This window comes from Asterias rubens, chromosome 8 (assembly GCF_902459465.1).
Source record: "Asterias rubens chromosome 8, eAstRub1.3, whole genome shotgun sequence".
Taxonomy (NCBI): Eukaryota; Metazoa; Echinodermata; class Asteroidea; order Forcipulatida; family Asteriidae; genus Asterias; species Asterias rubens.
The window spans coordinates 17,149,304-17,165,805 of record NC_047069.1 but is presented as its reverse complement, the minus strand read 5'-3'; the positions used below and the strand labels follow the sequence as shown (position 1 = coordinate 17,165,805).

The following is a 16,502-nucleotide window of genomic DNA, read 5'->3' as shown; positions in this document are numbered from 1 at the left end:
GTGACCTTCTGTTGACCTTTGACCTATTTAAACTGAAAGTACCTGTAAAATACTTTGGAAAAGTGTTATTTAATGGCCTTTTTGGTTTGATTTACACCTTTTGATGCTGTACCATTGAAGAATACAAGTTTTGCAAAGATCGGGAAAAGCTCTCGTTTTAATAAAAATGATGTCACCAAATGTAAGAGCGCCTTGTATCGGCAGATTAAAAACAATTCAAAATACACTTTTACTTGATGTCTGCGGCAGAGTTTTTGTTTGTGTTTGGTTTTATTAATTGTGGCTTTTTTTATTTGTAGCTCTGAATCACCTTCTCAAGTTTTTCTGATCCTCCTTGCATGGCTCAGAATACATTTGACCGCACTGCCTCCAAGTGAATGGTGTTCACTGCCTATCGTATACGACAACATGTGTCATGTTGATAACATGTGTGTTGCAAGAAAGCTTCTTCCTCTACCTTCCCCATGGTGCGACATGTGGTTATCCGTAGACAAGTGCACCGACAGACTGCATCTTCGCAACCATGTTGATCCAAATTGTAAGCTTCTCTATAACCCAAATGATCATCTAAAAGAATCCGATAACACCTTCAGTTGTGAGCAGACATTTGCTACGCAGAACAATGTTATATGCAAGGCTACAACCCAGTGCTCCCAGTCGTGAAAAGTACCAAAACCACTTGAGGAATTTGCGGTTTGTGAAACTGTTTATTGCTTATTCTATGCTTTGAATCATGGCCAAAGATAATGTTACCTGTAACATTTAATGGTATAGATTACTGTGTAGGGGGAAGGATAAGGTACCCTGCACCTCCCTCCACGCCTACTAATTTAAATTTTTCTTTTTTGGCGCTACCCTTATTACCATTCCATTGTTTGGAGATGTAACTCATGAGTTTTTCAAGAGCCATTTTTGCCATTCCCATTGTGTTACAATTTGACTTCCTATTACTAGGCAGGTTACACATGCGCACAAAATATTCAGCCGACCGGGCTGTGCACACACAAACTGGGTCGCTTGATGTTTCGGTATGAAAACAGGGGTGGTGTTTAGCAAAAAATATTATGTTAATATGAAAATAAAATTGACAGATAAAATAGAATCTTCAGAAATTATACTGCATGAAAACGCCTTGGAAGGCTTTTTAAACACACAGTTTGTCATGCATGCTATATAGGCTACCTGGATTTTTAATTCGTTGTATCATTTACATGATGTAAAAAAAAAATAGGCATAGAGTTGATGTTCGTTTGTCATCATGATTCAACAACACCTTGGTTTAAATTTTTTGTAACATTTTTTTATTTTTATTTAACTGAGCCAAGTAACCACAAGTGTAGAAACTGCAGCCACTTACTTCAAGGACCTATCCTTGTTTATAATTTAATTAATCGTTAATTTTTAATTCTTAATTAATAATTGAATTAATTAGTATTATTATCTTCAATTTTCTGGAAGTGGTAGGGCTCCCTTTCAAGTAAATATTGCTTATGTCAGAATTTTCCAAATTGTTTATCATCTATTTTTATCTCATCTCATTTGTATTTATAGTTTTCAATTTTGCTTTTTCCAATATTCAGCTTTTTTTAACATAGAGAAAGGACTCTATGGTCTGCAAGGAAGAAGTTGTGATGGTCTGAACCATGGCTGAATGTCTACGGGATGTTTGCAGGCTATGTGGAGAGAAGGGAGCCGCTGGTCTGCATAGGAGAAAACCCCACAATAAAGAAAAGTATAGAGATGTTATACTTCAGGCCTTGGATTTGGATGTCAGTCAGGATGTCCTTGGCACCCATCCCCCATTTCTCTGCCATAACTGCTTCAAGAAGCTAGACCTGTGGCATAAAGCTTTAAAACTCCAAAAGCAAACTTCATGCAACATCAAGGTTGCTACCTTTTTTGAACATGAGTGTTCACAAGGCTGTGCTGTTGTCCATCTCTCACTTGATGATCTCTCTTCAATTTGCAACAGGGTCATCGAATTGGCCAGTCAACATGGGTGCATGACATGGCGTGGTCCCGACAGGTTGAAAGTCATGAAGTTCGGGGAGAGTGGCTACCCTGAAGTGGAGTTGAGTATATTCAATGATGTTTCTTGGAGGGTTGATGTGTGTGGATTCGATGTAACAGGTTCAGGTTGTTCTTTGTTTGTGGATGTTCCGGCATCATTAGGGTATGCAGATGTTGAAGGTGTGGTAAGAATAATCTGCGAGAATGACGTTTGCACGGGAAACGGTGACTATCCGCTTTTAGTAAAATCGAAGGAAGGTTCGGCTGGTCAAATCCCAGTTACCATTACTGGCAGGGATACATTCCAAATTCACCCATATCGGACCATCAGGCATAGAAAGTGCTCTTTGCTGGTATCCAAACCGAAGATGAAATGCGATTTATGCCAACTTCTGAGGGTAGATCTCAGTGTCTTGTCTTCAAGACTTAGTAATGTCCCGGCTGCAGTTCTCACATCATCAACAGTGCGAAATGATGTCCTATCAAACAGCAACCTGCAAAGAAAGATGAAGTTGATGAAAGCTGAGATTCAATCTCTGAAGAGAAGGAGTGGAGCCCTCCAGGAAAAGGTACGCCTGATGATCGAAGGTGACAGCATCACTTTGCCTGTCGGTACTAGCACTCTGGTTCATCAAGCAATGGAGCAGGAGGAATCTGCCTTCATGTCTGCTGTCCCTGAGCACTCCTATGCAGCGTTGCTTTGGGAACAGCAGAAGAAGTCTTTCCAGAAGGGCAAAGGGATGAGGTGGCACCCAGCCATCATAAGATTCTGCCTTGCTCTGCAGAGCAAGTCATCGGCTACCTACGACCTTCTTCGTGAAAGCGGCTTTCTCAAGCTGCCTCATCCCAACACCCTTCACCCTTACACTCATTTTGGTGAGCCGACTGCAGGTTTTAATTCAGATCTGGTTTTGAGGATTGTTGAGGACATCAATCTCTATTCACTTCCAGAACATGAGCGTAACATCACAATCATGTTCGATGAGATGAAAATAAAAGCGGGATTGGTTTATTCAGTTCGTTCCGGCGCTGTTGTTGGTTTTGTTGATGTGGGCTCAATTGCCAATGAAATCCTCCAGTTTGAGGTAAAATGTAAAGGAGGGAAGGTTCCAATTGCTAGTCATGTGTTGGTTCTGATGATTCGGGGTATATTTACTTCGTTGCGTTCACCAATTGGGTACTACCCTAGCCTTGGCATTTCTAGCCATCAGCTGTACCCCTGCATTTGGGAGGCTATTAATCTTCTGGAGGCAGTGGGGTTTATCGTGAGGTCACTGGCATCAGATGGGGCATCGGCCAACAGGAAATTCTACAGGATCCATGGACCCCGGAACTCCTTCACACATTCAGTGAGCCATCCTGCAGCAGAGCGAGACCTTTTCTTCTTTTGTGATGCCCCTCATCTCATGAAGACAACAAGAAACAACTGGGAGAATTCAGGCTTTAACAACATGACCAGAAACTTGCATGCAAGTTTGTTGATACAACTGTTTAGTGTTGAAATATTTTACAACTGCTAAAATTTTACACTATTTTAAATTGCAGAAAACTTTAACTGTTAATAGAAAATGTAACAATATTCAATGGAAAAACAAAAACCCTTTTTGCATCCTTGACCGACAATTGATAATTTGTTACAAGAAACACTGTGTGTTACGCCGTACACTTGTATGTAATTAGTCAATGTAAAGCTCACATGTGACCCATATGTTTTTCTCATGTTAGTTTCAGAAGCAAGATATTAAGTGGACACATTTGCTGATGTTGTATGACTGGGACATCGGGAAGAACAGATCTTCTCCAGGCCTCCGACGACTATACAAGATCACGTATGAACATCTGCATCTAACCCCAACTTTGAGGATGCGAGTCTATATGGCCACACAAGTACATTGTTGTTTTATAAATGTTAATGAATAACAAACACCAACTGTCATCTAAGCATTGACATTGTAAAATGTAGAGCAGAGCCAGGATCGATGAAGGCAAAGGAACCTACCTTTTAGTTATGAATTTTGGCAGACGTAACAATTTTTATAATGTATCACATTATTTTCAGGTTCTGAGCATTACTGTTGCTAATGCTTTTAAGGCATTTGGCTGTCATGATACTTCTTCAACTCAGCTGTTTGTCTCAAAGTTTGACCAGTTTTTTTGACTGTTTGAACGTTGGAAATCCCCACAAGTCAGCACACAAACTCAAACCAGCTCTTGCTCCATATACAAGCGTAGATGATTGGCGTTTCAAGGTAATTTCAGTCACATTTAAGGTTTTACCCCCCCCCCCCCAAACGGAAAAGAAGTTAAATTTTCAACTGATTTTAAGTGTGTGGTTTCTTACTGCAAAGTATATGTAGAGCATCCTCCCCCCCCCCCCCCCCCCCCCATTCTGCACCGACAAGTTAAGTTTAGTTTTATTAGACTCAACACTGGCATAAAAATGTAAATATATAAATCGATCCATAAAGAAACAAAGAAGCAAAATAGCTAAAAATACCAAGCCAGTGAGTGGTGAGGAGGAACATGTGACCAGCACCTCTACAAAGCCATCCTGTAACAAAGAATGTCCCCTGAAACCCACCCCACAGATAAAACCACCCATTTGATGATTTTATAAAAATATTATAGGCCTAATGTTATCTTTTTTTAACCAGTGGCTTCAAGATGACTTCTTGGACTTTCTTGATAGCTGGGAAAAGGAATCTGAGAGCCTGGAAAACGTAACAAAGGAAGTGAAGCAGAGGATGTGCATAAGCAGAGAGACACTTGAAGGATTGCGAATTACTGGTAATTATTTATTGCATTTTTATTTTTATTGCGGTTCATGTTCATGTATGTCTAGCACAAAGTTACAAATCTTAAAATTAAATTAACCGGGGAACTTTGAGAAACACAAAGAAGCAACAAGACAATTTTTTTTGGAGACTCAAAGAATCCAGTATAATATTGTTCACAACACTGAGGCGAGTTGGATATGGGACGCAGATGCTATATATTTGTTTGTATTTCCACAAATCTGATTGGAGGATGAGAGCATACTTGAAGATAAAATTGTATACATGAATTGTTCACAGCAGCAACCTACAATTCAGATAGCTGATTTGGAACCAATGGACCTGAATCTAGTTTGTTTTAACATATCATCAACGTTTCTTTTAGTTTCAGTGAATTCCTTCACAAAATTGGGTAAAGTCCTTCTGCGAATTCCGGGAGTGGAGTATTTGCTAAGCGATCGCTTCAATCAAGATCCACTCGAGATGTACTTTTCAAAGCAGAGATCGGCAGGAGGGACCAGTGACAATCCCACTGCTGAACAGTTTGGCCATAACATGATGGCTTTTCATGTTTCAAGATCATGCACCAAAGCCTCCAAACGTGGAAATTGTCAAAAAAACACAGAAGGTGACAAAAGCCCTTTTCACACGAGCAAAATAAGCAGGGGGTCCTTGGTCCTAAGAACACAACGTTGTTTAATCCACATCGTGTGAAATGTACCTCTGCTTAAATAGGCACGGGTCCCTGGTCCTTTTAAGACCATGGTCGAGACCTCCGTCTTAAAAACACAACGTTGTGTAAATTATACCACGATCGTCCGTGCGTGCTGTGTGAATGAACATTGCTTGCGTAACGAAGGACCCTGGTGTAGCTGGAGCTACCACGCATGCGCACAAAAAACCCACACGACAACCAAGATGGCGGCGATCGAACAGCTAACGTTAATGATGCTTTCATTCCTAAGTTTTTTGAGTAAAAAACGTCAAAACAACAACCATGACAACGCACGAAGAGCAATTGGAGGCATAAACCAACGCTATAGAAAGCAGGCAATGTTCTACCGTCGAAGACTTCTGTTGAAGCAAAGGAAATGTGCCAAAACGATCGTTCATTCAGCGTTACTCATGATGACAACGTTCAGCGGTAAGAATTTCAACTCCCCAGTTACAACAAGGAAATGTTTCCGTACTGTCACACTTTTTCATTCGTTATTAAATCAATTAGTATTGATTTTTTGTCAATAGAGGTGTTCCTTTTTGTAAAAATGAGGTAAAAAAAGAGGGCACGATACGGAGAGTTTCCAGCATCAGGCAGGACCACAAATTACAATACAATTCTTCTTCATAAACATGATAAATTAAAAATAATTAAAAGTTAAACAAATTAAATCTTGTTTAGTAGGGGCCTATATGTACTATGCCCTATGGGGACCCCAGGGACAGATGAAGTCATGCAAGATGCAGATCGTGAGTGTAAATAAATTATGACAAATTCAAGTGGAAAAAATGTCAGATTTTTGGCTTAAACCTGACATGTACTATGTAGTGTTGCTACATATACATGATACAGCGAGCTCGCAATTAAACAAGCAGAACATTCAAATAGATTATGAGACAAGTTTATTTAACAATTGGTATATTCTGTACTTCAAACTCAACAAACCTTCTTTGACTGACAACAAAAATTTTGTTTGTTTTTATTAAATACAGAAGTACATCAAAGTTTTGGAAGAACCACTTGGTCCCTTCCACGTCAAACAGATTTCTGGAAGCTGGACATGATGGACACATTCGATGATGGAAGATTTTATGAATCATTTCGAATGACTCGGGATACGTTCAGCCTCTTGTGCCTCCAACTACGTGACCACATCGCAAAGAAAAACACAAACATGCGCAAGGCCATAAGTGTGGAGAAGAGAGTCGCTATAACACTGTTCCGACTTGCCAAAAATGCCGATCTTGGAGCAATATCGAACTTGTTTGGGGTCGGTATATCCACAGTCTGCACCATTTATCTTGAGGTTTGTCGAGCAATTTGCAAGGTGTTAATACCGCTGTATGTAAAGGCACCCTCTGCAGCAGACACAAGAAAGATCATGGACGGATTTGAGCAAAAGTGGGGATTTCCCCAATGTGGTGGCGCAATAGACGGCAGCCATATACGGATTACCTCACCCAGCGCATACTGTACTGACTACCACAATCGTAAGGGTTGGTATAGTGTTGTCCTGCAAGGACTTGTAGATTACAAGTACAAGTTTTTGGACTTCGACATTGGATGGCCCGGAAAGTGCCATGATGCATGGGTGTTTGAGCAGTCATCTTTGAAGGACAAACTCATGGCAGGTACTTTTTTCCCCACTAGTACCAGGTCGATTGAAGGGGTTGATGTTCCCGTTCTGATTCTTGGGGACTCTGCGTATGGTGAGGAAACTTATCTTATGAAGCCTTATCCATACGGGAACCTTACTGAAGAACAGAAACGATACAACTACATACACAGCCGAAGTAGAATGGTTGTCGAGAATGCCTTTGGCCGTCTGAAAAACAGATGGAGATGCCTCCTGAAAAAAAATGAAAGCGACATTTTGAATATCCCCCACATTGTAGGTGCTTGCGTGGCTCTCCACAACTTTTGTGAGACATGGCGTGAGACTTATTCAGCACACTGGGAAGAGGAGGAAGAATTTGCCCAACCAACTGTTGCTACTAATGACCAGCGACATTGTATTCATAAAGAAGCGTCCACAATTCGTAATGCCCTTTGCAAATTTATCAGTAAATAATTTGCAAGTACCATCATACCACTGTTAAAGGCACTTTGACAATTACCAATAGTGTCCAGTGCCTTTAAGGTTGCCCACACCTTCTGTATTTTTGACCAAACTTACTACAGTGTACAATGTACATGTAAGACCTAATTTACTATTATACATTGTATATTGAATTGCAATTGTTTTCACTATTCAAATCTCATGATAGGTGTTTTCACATTTATGTACATGTACTGTCATTGTTAATGTTTAAAGAGGGACATAAGTATGAAGTAAAATAAACCAGACATTTCCAAATACCTTTTCAAATCAAACTTTAATAGAAATATAACTCCCTGCAAAACAGCTTTTTTGATAGTACATTATGATAAAAAAATACATGTACAAATTATTGATAACCAAGTTCATGTAAATGTACAGGTAATGTATGTGAACCAAAAAATAAAAAAACTGAAGAATTATTTAAAAATTATTTAAAAAGTATGTATAGATACATGTACACATTGAACTAATTCTGTGTACAGTTAACTTTAATTTATCAGCTGCTTCTACAAATAAATATTTCATATAAATGTGTATGCCATAACTTAACAAAAACAAAGGGGACTACTGAACAGTAAGTAGCACATCCAATGTTTGTCTTTCTTAAAAGTGTAATGGTAAAAGTAATAACAGAAACCCAATTATGAAATAATGAACTTAACTACTCAAATTGCACTTACATCATGGCAAAATGAACAAAAAATGAGAGTTGTCATTGTTTGTTTTTCTTAAAAGTGTCAAAGTAAACACAACTTTAAAAATAAAATAATGAACTACACTACCCAAATATTGCAAATACATCATGGCAAAGAGAACATTAAATAATACTGCAATAGTAAAAACATGGCGGTGATCTTTTCTGAAGTTGCCAGGGTTGACATGTACGACATGTACACATTAAACTAAACCTTGTGTACAGTTAACTTTAATTTATCAGCTGCTTCTACAAATAAATATTTCATATAGATGTGTATGCCATAACTTAACAAAAATAAAGTGGACTACTGAACAGTAGCGCATTCAATGTCTGATTTTCTTAAAAGTGTAACAGTTAACACAGACCTATCAATGAAATAATGAACTTAACTACTCAAATTATAATAAATTCATGGCAAAGAGAAAGTCAAATGAGAGTTGTCATAGTTTGTTTTCTTAAAAGTGAACTCAAACTTAAAAATAAAAAAATGAACTACCCAAATATTGCAATTACTTCATGGACAAAAAAACATAACCTGAGAACTGTAATCAAAGTTCATTTTGCAAAGGTGGGTTCATGGCAAATAGAACAAGTTACAAGTTTGAAATTTGATACATGGACAAAAGTATCACATAATATGAACAGAATGCGCTTAATTAAAAGGAATAAATACTTGAGTTGAATAAAAAGTAAAGAAATTATATAGCATGTAAGTGTTTAAGAACAAAGTATCGAACTACTTCCCAGGCAAGGTTTTTATTTACAAAAAATGTTTTCAGTTGGTAAGTTTAAACAGTTTGGGATATTTCCTGTGATTTTTTTTCAACTTGTATTTGGTTGTGTTCCCACCCTCCAACAATTGGTTTCACAGAATAAAACATCATTGCAAATGATTTTTTGGTTATTTATTTAGTTTGAGTAATTGTTATGGATTGCAAGTTTTGCTACTGGATCAGGATATTTCACAGGATAGTGAACGATGGGCCACTCCAGTTATCAGGAGATTGGTAATTTGGTGGGTACACAGGTTGACGCATCATCTGTATCATCTGCATCATAAATTCCCGATGCTCCTTGATTCGTCTTTCCTCCTGTTTATGTTCCCATCGATCTCGCTTCTCCTGTACATCAATATCTTCTCTTCGTCTTTGCTCCTCTCTTTCCTCTATCTTCTGAAGATTCTTCTCATCTCTTGTTTCCATTCTGTCATACAGCTCATGTAGGGACGACATGGCATTTTCGAGCGCACCACTCGCACTACGATTTATTTTTCCTTTTCCTGTACAGGAAATAAACAAAAATGAATAATATTACTGGCTTTCAAGAACACTGTTGTGTTTTCTTTGGCAACATATTGTGATATTGTGCCACATCACATAAGAAGCCACTATTTATGAGTATTATTATTACTATGACTAGATTTCAATAATATCAGAACATTCAATAATTGCTTTGGTTTTTTGAGTTTACTACAAACGGATAAAATCGAGTCATTTGCAGGGACTGTCTTTAATGAGAAAATTGAAAGAGGAATCTGAAATTGCGAATGAAAACATGAAAATAAATTGTACCATAGGGACTTTTCTTTTTGGCTTTCTGGGAAGCAGGTGCTGGCGGTTGTGATGGTCTCTGGACTTCATCCGTCGTGTCGTTATTTCCATCAAAAGAAGAATCTGGAAGACAAAACAAAGTAAACATAGTGTTGTTCAAAATAGTACAGTACCTAATAAGCCTTGGTGAATAGTGTCGAAGTTGCGACTACTGATTGCTTAGTCGAGTCGTAACTACTGTTTTTCAACTATTCAGTTAATTGTGCCGCCACAACTACTACCAAAGAAGTTGCGACTACCTGCTTGGTGAACCAATTGTGTCGCTTACTACTATTCACGACAACATAATTTACTAACGAAACAAAAACAGACATCAGTGACACAATCCTTCAATCCTTTAAGCATGAATTTTACTATTGGGCCTGCGGCAAACAATATGCCGCAATATATCTTGGGAATTAAAAATTAGTCGCGACTAGTGTCAAAGTCGCGACCAGTCGAATAGTAAACTTAACTAGTTGCTCAGGTCTAGAACCTAATAATGCTCTTAAGGTCTGGTCAATATTTTGTTTTTTTAAAGTGAAGAGCTTTTTTTGGCCACTTGCTTGTGTCAAAAAATATAAGCGGAAGGCTTAAAACTCACTTGTGGACACTGTCAGTGTGGATTCGCTTCCCAGTTCTTCTGGAGAGGCTTCATCGATATCACTGATGATGTCTCTATCGCTGTCTGAATCCATGGGTGCAACTGCTGCAGCGAGGCTGGCGCTGTCCAGGTGGTCATGGTTTGCCTTGTCCATCATGGGACGATGACCTAAACGAAATAATTTAAAAAATATTGAATTATGCAAACTGTTACTGTTAGTTAAACTTAGTGCATGACTTTCCATCTGCAGCATGAAATTGTTACACTTTAATGATATTAACATTGCTTAGTTGGATGATGCCAGTCAACTCGCTCCCAGCAAAGTCGCCCCCTAAAGTAAATAAAAATATTTGTCCAAAAGATATAGTAAAAGCAAAAAATAATATAAAGTTCAACAATTTAAGAATGTGTAAACATCTATTATTTTAAATTTAAAAAACAAGTAAACAAAGTAAATAACCATCCTGATTACTACCACCCCAATAAAGGGGTGACTTAGTTTGGGGCGACTTTAAAGTGTGCAACTTTGCTGGGGGACGAGTCGACTGGTTTCCGTTCAGTTCTTGGAATTCCGTAGCTACTACAGTACAACTGCAAGCATCGTGTAGATTTTTGGTGGTACTTTTCAATACTTTACTCACCCAAAATGTCATCCATTTCGTTCAAGAAAATAAATGTGTGTCTCCCCCGTCCACTCTTGTTATTTTTTTTCTTGACCTCTCGGTACTTCCTCTTGAGGCAGTTCCATTTATCATGGCACTTTTCGGCCGAGTGCCTGGACTCCAACGCTCCTGCCACGTCTTTGTGGACAAGTCCGTCCAACTTTTCCTGGACATCGGTGGATCCTACCACTGCAATCAATCGGACAGTTTCATCGAACGTCCAGGTGTTTCTTTTTTGTTTTGTTTTCTTTGACGAAAGCTCGCCAAAAATTACAGATTCTACGTCGGTATTACGGTTCGCCATTTTAACACCAGTGAGTGGGAAAACAGTGACAGAGTGATGCACAAACAGCGCGGGAAAATAGTTGGTAAACAGCATACATTCGTGATGTGTTATGCTAGATGTGCGGATACCAGCGAAAGGGACCATAAACAATGTTGACCTTTGACACCCCAAATGACGAAGGCTCTGAGACACGGGACGTTGGTTTCTGCGCCGTGTGAAAGGTCGTGTTCGAGCGAGACCAACGTCCTTGGTCAAGACAACTGGCGCCTGAGACCAAGGACCCTAGTTTGACTTTGTCGTGTGAAAAGGGCTTAAGTGTGCCATATCTGTACCTGGTCTTTCGCTGCGCTACTTATTTCTGACTTTGTCCGACGACACATATTTTTCCATCATTGACAGCAAAAACAAAGATTTGTACGATGTGATGAAAAAGAATATCGATGGTGGCCCGTCTATAGTTTTTCATAGGTGATGCCGCCGCCACTTACTTTCACAGACACCATATTTGCGACTTCATATCTACGTTGCCAGACCCAAACAACCTCCTAAAAGCCGTCCAGTTTGATGTCCAGCAAAAGATCTACCTTGCCCAAATTAGAGCACTGGGCATGGTGGACAAAGTTGTTATTGGTCCATTTTGGGGCTTGGCAGAAAGTACTTCCAGCATACTTGACCTAAATATACCACTTAATCAGATGCTACAGAAGTTGAAGATGTGGGTTAATGATGCTACACCTCTGATGGAAGAAGAACCATTATTTCCCGACTCAAACCGTCTACTAATTTCATGGTGCTTCTGGCATGAACACAACTGCTTCCTCAACGAAACAAATTATAAAGAAATGAGACAAAAGAGCTGTGCACAGCTACAAGTAGAGACGAAAAAAAATGTCGTCTTACATCAAGGATCAGGGATATAACCTTATTGAGATAACCGAATGCCAATGGGAAACAGAAATCAAGGGAAACTTAGATTTGAGAAAATTCTTTAAGACAATCCGTCCCACACACTTCGACCAAAAAAGGATGACCCAGCGTGAGATCCTGCATTTCATTGTTAAGGGATTGATGTTTGGCTTGGTAGAATGTGATTTGCGTGTTCATCCAGCATTAAAAGAAGTGTTTGAAGAAATGACACCAATCTTCAAAAAAGCTTCTTTTTTTTAAGTAAAAATAATATCGGTGATCATATTCAAGATTGAGGGGGAAGGTCTCCTGAAGACTCCTTATAAGAGTTTAATAGAAAGTATGTTTGGGGAGAATTTTTTTGTTGGCGACTCCTCTTCTCCAGTGGTACTAATCCATTGGAATCGAAGTACAACACATATATACCAAGTGATCCAATACAGACAAAAGGATTGTTTTAAAAGTGTGTAGGTGATAGAGTGCAAACTATGCGGGACAATGTGGTTTGGTCCAATAATTTGGACATGGTTCCATTTTTGAGTGCTGTTGCCAAAACGTTTTGAGTTCTAGGAACAACACAGCATGGATATTGTTTACAGTGTAAGTGTGCCATATCTGTACCTGGTCTTTCACTGCGCTACTTATTTCTGACTTTGTCCGACGACACATATTTTTCCCTCATTGACAGCAAAACAAAGATTTGTACTATTTGATGAAAAAGAATATTGTTGGTGGCCCGTCTATAGTTTTTCATAGGTATCATGAAAACAAAAAACAAATAACAGGGGGCGACAAATTATGCATAAAGGTAATTGGCTTTGTTGCCAATGCCTTATATTTGTGGACACTAATGCAAAATATGCCAACTGGTGCCTTCGTTAGACGAAAAGCCAAGGAAAACTGTGAGCCGACACAGAGTCAAAAGTATGGGATAAGGGCCACAGAATGCTGAGAGTCAGAAGCGCAAGGTGTACATATCCTAAACAAATTCAATGGACAAGAAAAACAAGTAGTGGCAAGAAACATTCCTGCAGACGGTTTTTGTCATCAGACTCAAACCGTCTACTAATTTCATGGTGCTTCTGGCATGAACACAACTGCTTCCTCAACGAAACAAATTATAAAGAAATGAGACAAAAGAGCTGTGCACAGCTACAAGTAGAGACGAAAAAAAATGTCGTCTTACATCAAGGATCAGGGATATAACACCTTATTGAGATAACCGAATGCCAATGGGAAACAGAAATCAAGGGAAACTTAGATTTGAGAAAATTCTTTAAGACAATCCGTCCCACACACTTCGACCAAAAAAGGATGACCCAGCGTGAGATCCTGCATTTCATTGTTAAGGGATTGATGATTGATGTTTGGCTTGGTAGAATGTGATTTGCGTGTTCATCCAGCATTAAAAGAAGTGTTTGAAGAAATGACACCAATCTTCAAAAAAGCTTCTTTTTTTTAAGTAAAAATAATATCGGTGATCATATTCAAGATTGAGGGGGAAGGTCTCCTGAAGACTCCTTATAAGAGTTTAATAGAAAGTATGTTTGGGGAGAATTTTTTTGTTGGCGACTCCTCTTCTCCAGTGGTACTAATCCATTGGAATCGAAGTACAACACATATACCAAGTGATCCAATACAGACAAAAGGATTGTTTTAAAAGTGTGTAGGTGATAGAGTGCAAACTATGCGGGACAATGTGGTTTGGTCCAATAATTTGGACATGGTTCCATTTTTGAGTGCTGTTGCCAAAACGTTTCGAGTTCTAGGAACACAGCATGGATATTGTTTACAGTGTAAGTGTGCCATATCTGTACCTGGTCTTTCACTGCGCTACTTATTTCTGACTTTGTCCGACGACACATATTTTTCCCTCATTGACAGCAAAACAAAGATTTGTACTATTTGATGAAAAAGAATATTGTTGGTGGCCCGTCTATAGTTTTTCATAGGTGATGCCGCCGCCACTTACTTTCACAGACACCATATTTGCCACTTCATATCTACGTTGCCAGACCCAAACAACCTCCTAAAAGCCGTCCAGTTTGATGTCCAGCAAAAGATCTACCTTGCCCAAATTAGAGCACTGGGCATGGTGGAAAAGTTGTTAATGGTCCATTTTGGGGCTTGGCAGAAAGTACTTCCAGCATACTTGACCTAAATATACCACTTAATCAGATGCTACAGAAGTTGAAGATGTGGGTTAATGATGCTACACCTCTGATGGAAGAAGAACCATTATTTCCCGATGTAGAAATCCACAAAGATGAGATGTACGAAGCACTATTCTCTGATCAACAAGATGCTGATTTTGATACGTATACACAGGTTGCACTGGAAATGATTCTGACCGGTATTGTTTTGATTTTGGAAAGACAAGCCAAAGATCAGCTTGAGGGAGGAAAATACTTCCAACCAACCCCAACCCTCCAGGAGTCTGCTAAGAATGTTCCTACAACAAACACAATCTCTGAGCGAGATTTCGCAATCCTTGATGTTCTAGTGAGACTAAAACCTGCTGCATCCAGCCATTCATTTGAAACATGTGACCCACTCTGGTAAAAGGTGACATAAGTCGCGCTATGCTTTAACGTGTAATAGGCCGCTCCACGTAGAGAGGGTGAAAACAAAAAATTATATAATATCTTTAATGTTTTAAGTTTCAGATTTTATTTACAGAAATGTTGATTTGATTGATTAAAGTGAAAAAACCCATCATTTTTGAGTTTGTTGTTCTCTTGCATCGATCTAGTTTTCTTACATGAAACAGAAAAAGTGACACATTTTCCCCCTTCTTTCACAAAGTCATGATAAACCCCCCTTAGATAAAACGTAGTATGGTCTTAAAGCTTGACGTCTCCTCTATCCATATTTGGGTATATTGAAGGGCATAGGTCAAATCCAAACGAGTAATGAACGAAATAAAGTGGTAAACAAACTACCCTTGTTGCTAAGGATGACGTAGTTAGCGGATCACGTGCATAGAATAAAGGACTGTGACTGGACAAGACGCTGTTGGTCATGCGCACAGTAGACCCGACGACGTGGCCGTGTGCAAAAATCAGCGACTTACGTGTCAGCCAAACTCAACCTTTAAGAATGATGCAAGGGTGGTTGCTCTGACAACATTTCGAAAGATCTGGAATGTGGTCTGTCCCTTCATTGTGTGCTGCAAACCAATGTCGGATGTTTGCTGGCAATGTCAGAAAAACAATAACTTGGTTTACAAGTCTGCCAACCTTCCAGATGACCAGAAGCAGGGGCGATGTCGAAAACAACAGGATCATCTGACCAATGTGGCCACGGAGAGGGCCTTCTACTGGGATCTGGTGAAAGAGTCGAAGGTAACAGCAGAGCGAGAAGGAGTTCGACTTGGCCAAAACGACCCATGTAGCAGACGCATCGCTATGCACTATTCTTTTGACTTTGCACAGCAAGTGCATTACCCATCGGACCCCATGCAGCCTGGCCCCGTCTACTTTCTGACACCAAGGAAACTTGGCATTTTTGGTGTCCACTGTGAAGGGGTTACACAGCAGGTGAACTACCTTGTTGGCGAGTCATACAACACCAGCATTGCCAGCTCATGACCGAGGGGAAGGTGAGATGCGACATATGCATGGTGCATCGCGGTGACTTGATGTCGATGGTTTCGCAAGAACGCGCCAAGAAAAGGCAAGATGTTTCCATTGCCTCCACGCCAAATATCCGACTGACGTCAAGACAGCTGCAGGAAAAGGTGTAACTCCTGCAGAAGGAAAAAAGAAATTTAAAGTGTCGTGGGGTTCTGCTTCAGGAGAAAGTCTCGGAGCTGATGACAAGAGAGGCGTTTTGTGTCTCTGACGAGCAGAATGACCAACTAAAGTGAACCTTTGCTGAGTGTGAAGAAGTTCTCGGAAACACCATTGAGAAGGGGTCAGCAGCTGATTTGTTGTGGGAACAACAAAAAGAAGCCATTGCGAAGGGCCAGCAGATCTGCTGGCACCCAGCAATCATACGTTGGTGCATTGCCCTTCAAAGTAAATCTTCAACTTCTTTAATCTTCTTCGGCAGAGTGGGTTTTTGAAGTTGCCTCATCCAAGCATACTGCATCCATATACCCACTTTGCCGATCCAACAACCGGGTTTAATGCAGCGATGCTCAACAGGGTTGTG

General features: G+C 39.6%; 4 protein-coding genes across 4 annotated transcripts; 3 read left to right on the top strand and 1 right to left on the bottom strand.

Annotated features, from left to right (window-relative positions):
- Positions 1-1,554: 1,554 nt before the first annotated feature.
- Positions 1,555-4,253, top strand: LOC117293214. Its single transcript, XM_033775438.1, has 3 exons — positions 1,555-3,479; positions 3,736-3,897; positions 4,070-4,253. Exons 1-3 carry the CDS (start codon positions 1,644-1,646, stop codon positions 4,166-4,168), a joined length of 2,097 nt encoding a protein of 698 aa, XP_033631329.1. The 5' UTR covers positions 1,555-1,643; the 3' UTR covers positions 4,169-4,253.
- A 1,955-nt stretch (positions 4,254-6,208) lies between these two features.
- On the top strand, positions 6,209-7,573 carry LOC117294025 (protein ANTAGONIST OF LIKE HETEROCHROMATIN PROTEIN 1-like). The gene is made up of 2 exons (XM_033776537.1): positions 6,209-6,251; positions 6,546-7,573. Exons 1-2 carry the CDS (start codon positions 6,209-6,211, stop codon positions 7,571-7,573), a joined length of 1,071 nt encoding a protein of 356 aa, XP_033632428.1.
- A 1,689-nt stretch (positions 7,574-9,262) lies between these two features.
- Positions 9,263-11,459, bottom strand: LOC117294023 (trihelix transcription factor GT-3a-like). The gene is made up of 4 exons (XM_033776536.1): positions 11,135-11,459; positions 10,494-10,661; positions 9,872-9,973; positions 9,263-9,579 (listed from the first exon to the last, which is right to left on the bottom strand). The coding sequence occupies exons 1-4, from the start codon at positions 11,457-11,459 to the stop codon at positions 9,263-9,265; spliced, it is 912 nt and encodes a 303-aa protein (XP_033632427.1).
- A 4,058-nt stretch (positions 11,460-15,517) lies between these two features.
- Positions 15,518-16,083, top strand: LOC117293626. Its single transcript, XM_033775998.1, has one exon. The coding sequence runs from the start codon at positions 15,527-15,529 to the stop codon at positions 15,935-15,937; it is 411 nt and encodes a 136-aa protein (XP_033631889.1). The 5' UTR covers positions 15,518-15,526; the 3' UTR covers positions 15,938-16,083.
- The last annotated feature ends 419 nt before the right edge of the window (positions 16,084-16,502 follow it).

What these genes read in the sequence shown, in the direction of transcription:
- LOC117293214 (XM_033775438.1), top strand. Translation starts at nt 1,644, where the DNA reads ATGGCTGAATGTCTACGGGATGTTTGCAGGCTATGTGGAGAGAAGGGA. An exon ending in ACATGACCAGAAACTTGCAT is followed by an intron (nt 3,480 to 3,735) that starts GCAAGTTTGTTG and finishes TTCTCATGTTAG; the next exon opens with TTTCAGAAGCAAGATATTAA. An exon ending in GAGTCTATATGGCCACACAA is followed by an intron (nt 3,898 to 4,069) that starts GTACATTGTTGT and finishes CATTATTTTCAG; the next exon opens with GTTCTGAGCATTACTGTTGC.
- LOC117294025 (XM_033776537.1), top strand. Translation starts at nt 6,209, where the DNA reads ATGGGGACCCCAGGGACAGATGAAGTCATGCAAGATGCAGATC. An exon ending in AGTCATGCAAGATGCAGATC is followed by an intron (nt 6,252 to 6,545) that starts GTGAGTGTAAAT and finishes CACGTCAAACAG; the next exon opens with ATTTCTGGAAGCTGGACATG.
- LOC117294023 (XM_033776536.1), bottom strand. Translation starts at nt 11,459, where the DNA reads ATGGCGAACCGTAATACCGACGTAGAATCTGTAATTTTTGGCGAGCTT. An exon ending in CGAAATGGATGACATTTTGG is followed by an intron (nt 10,662 to 11,134) that starts GTGAGTAAAGTA and finishes TATTTCGTTTAG; the next exon opens with GTCATCGTCCCATGATGGAC. An exon ending in CACACTGACAGTGTCCACAA is followed by an intron (nt 9,974 to 10,493) that starts GTGAGTTTTAAG and finishes TTTGTCTTCCAG; the next exon opens with ATTCTTCTTTTGATGGAAAT.
- LOC117293626 (XM_033775998.1), top strand. Translation starts at nt 15,527, where the DNA reads ATGTCGGATGTTTGCTGGCAATGTCAGAAAAACAATAACTTGGTTTAC.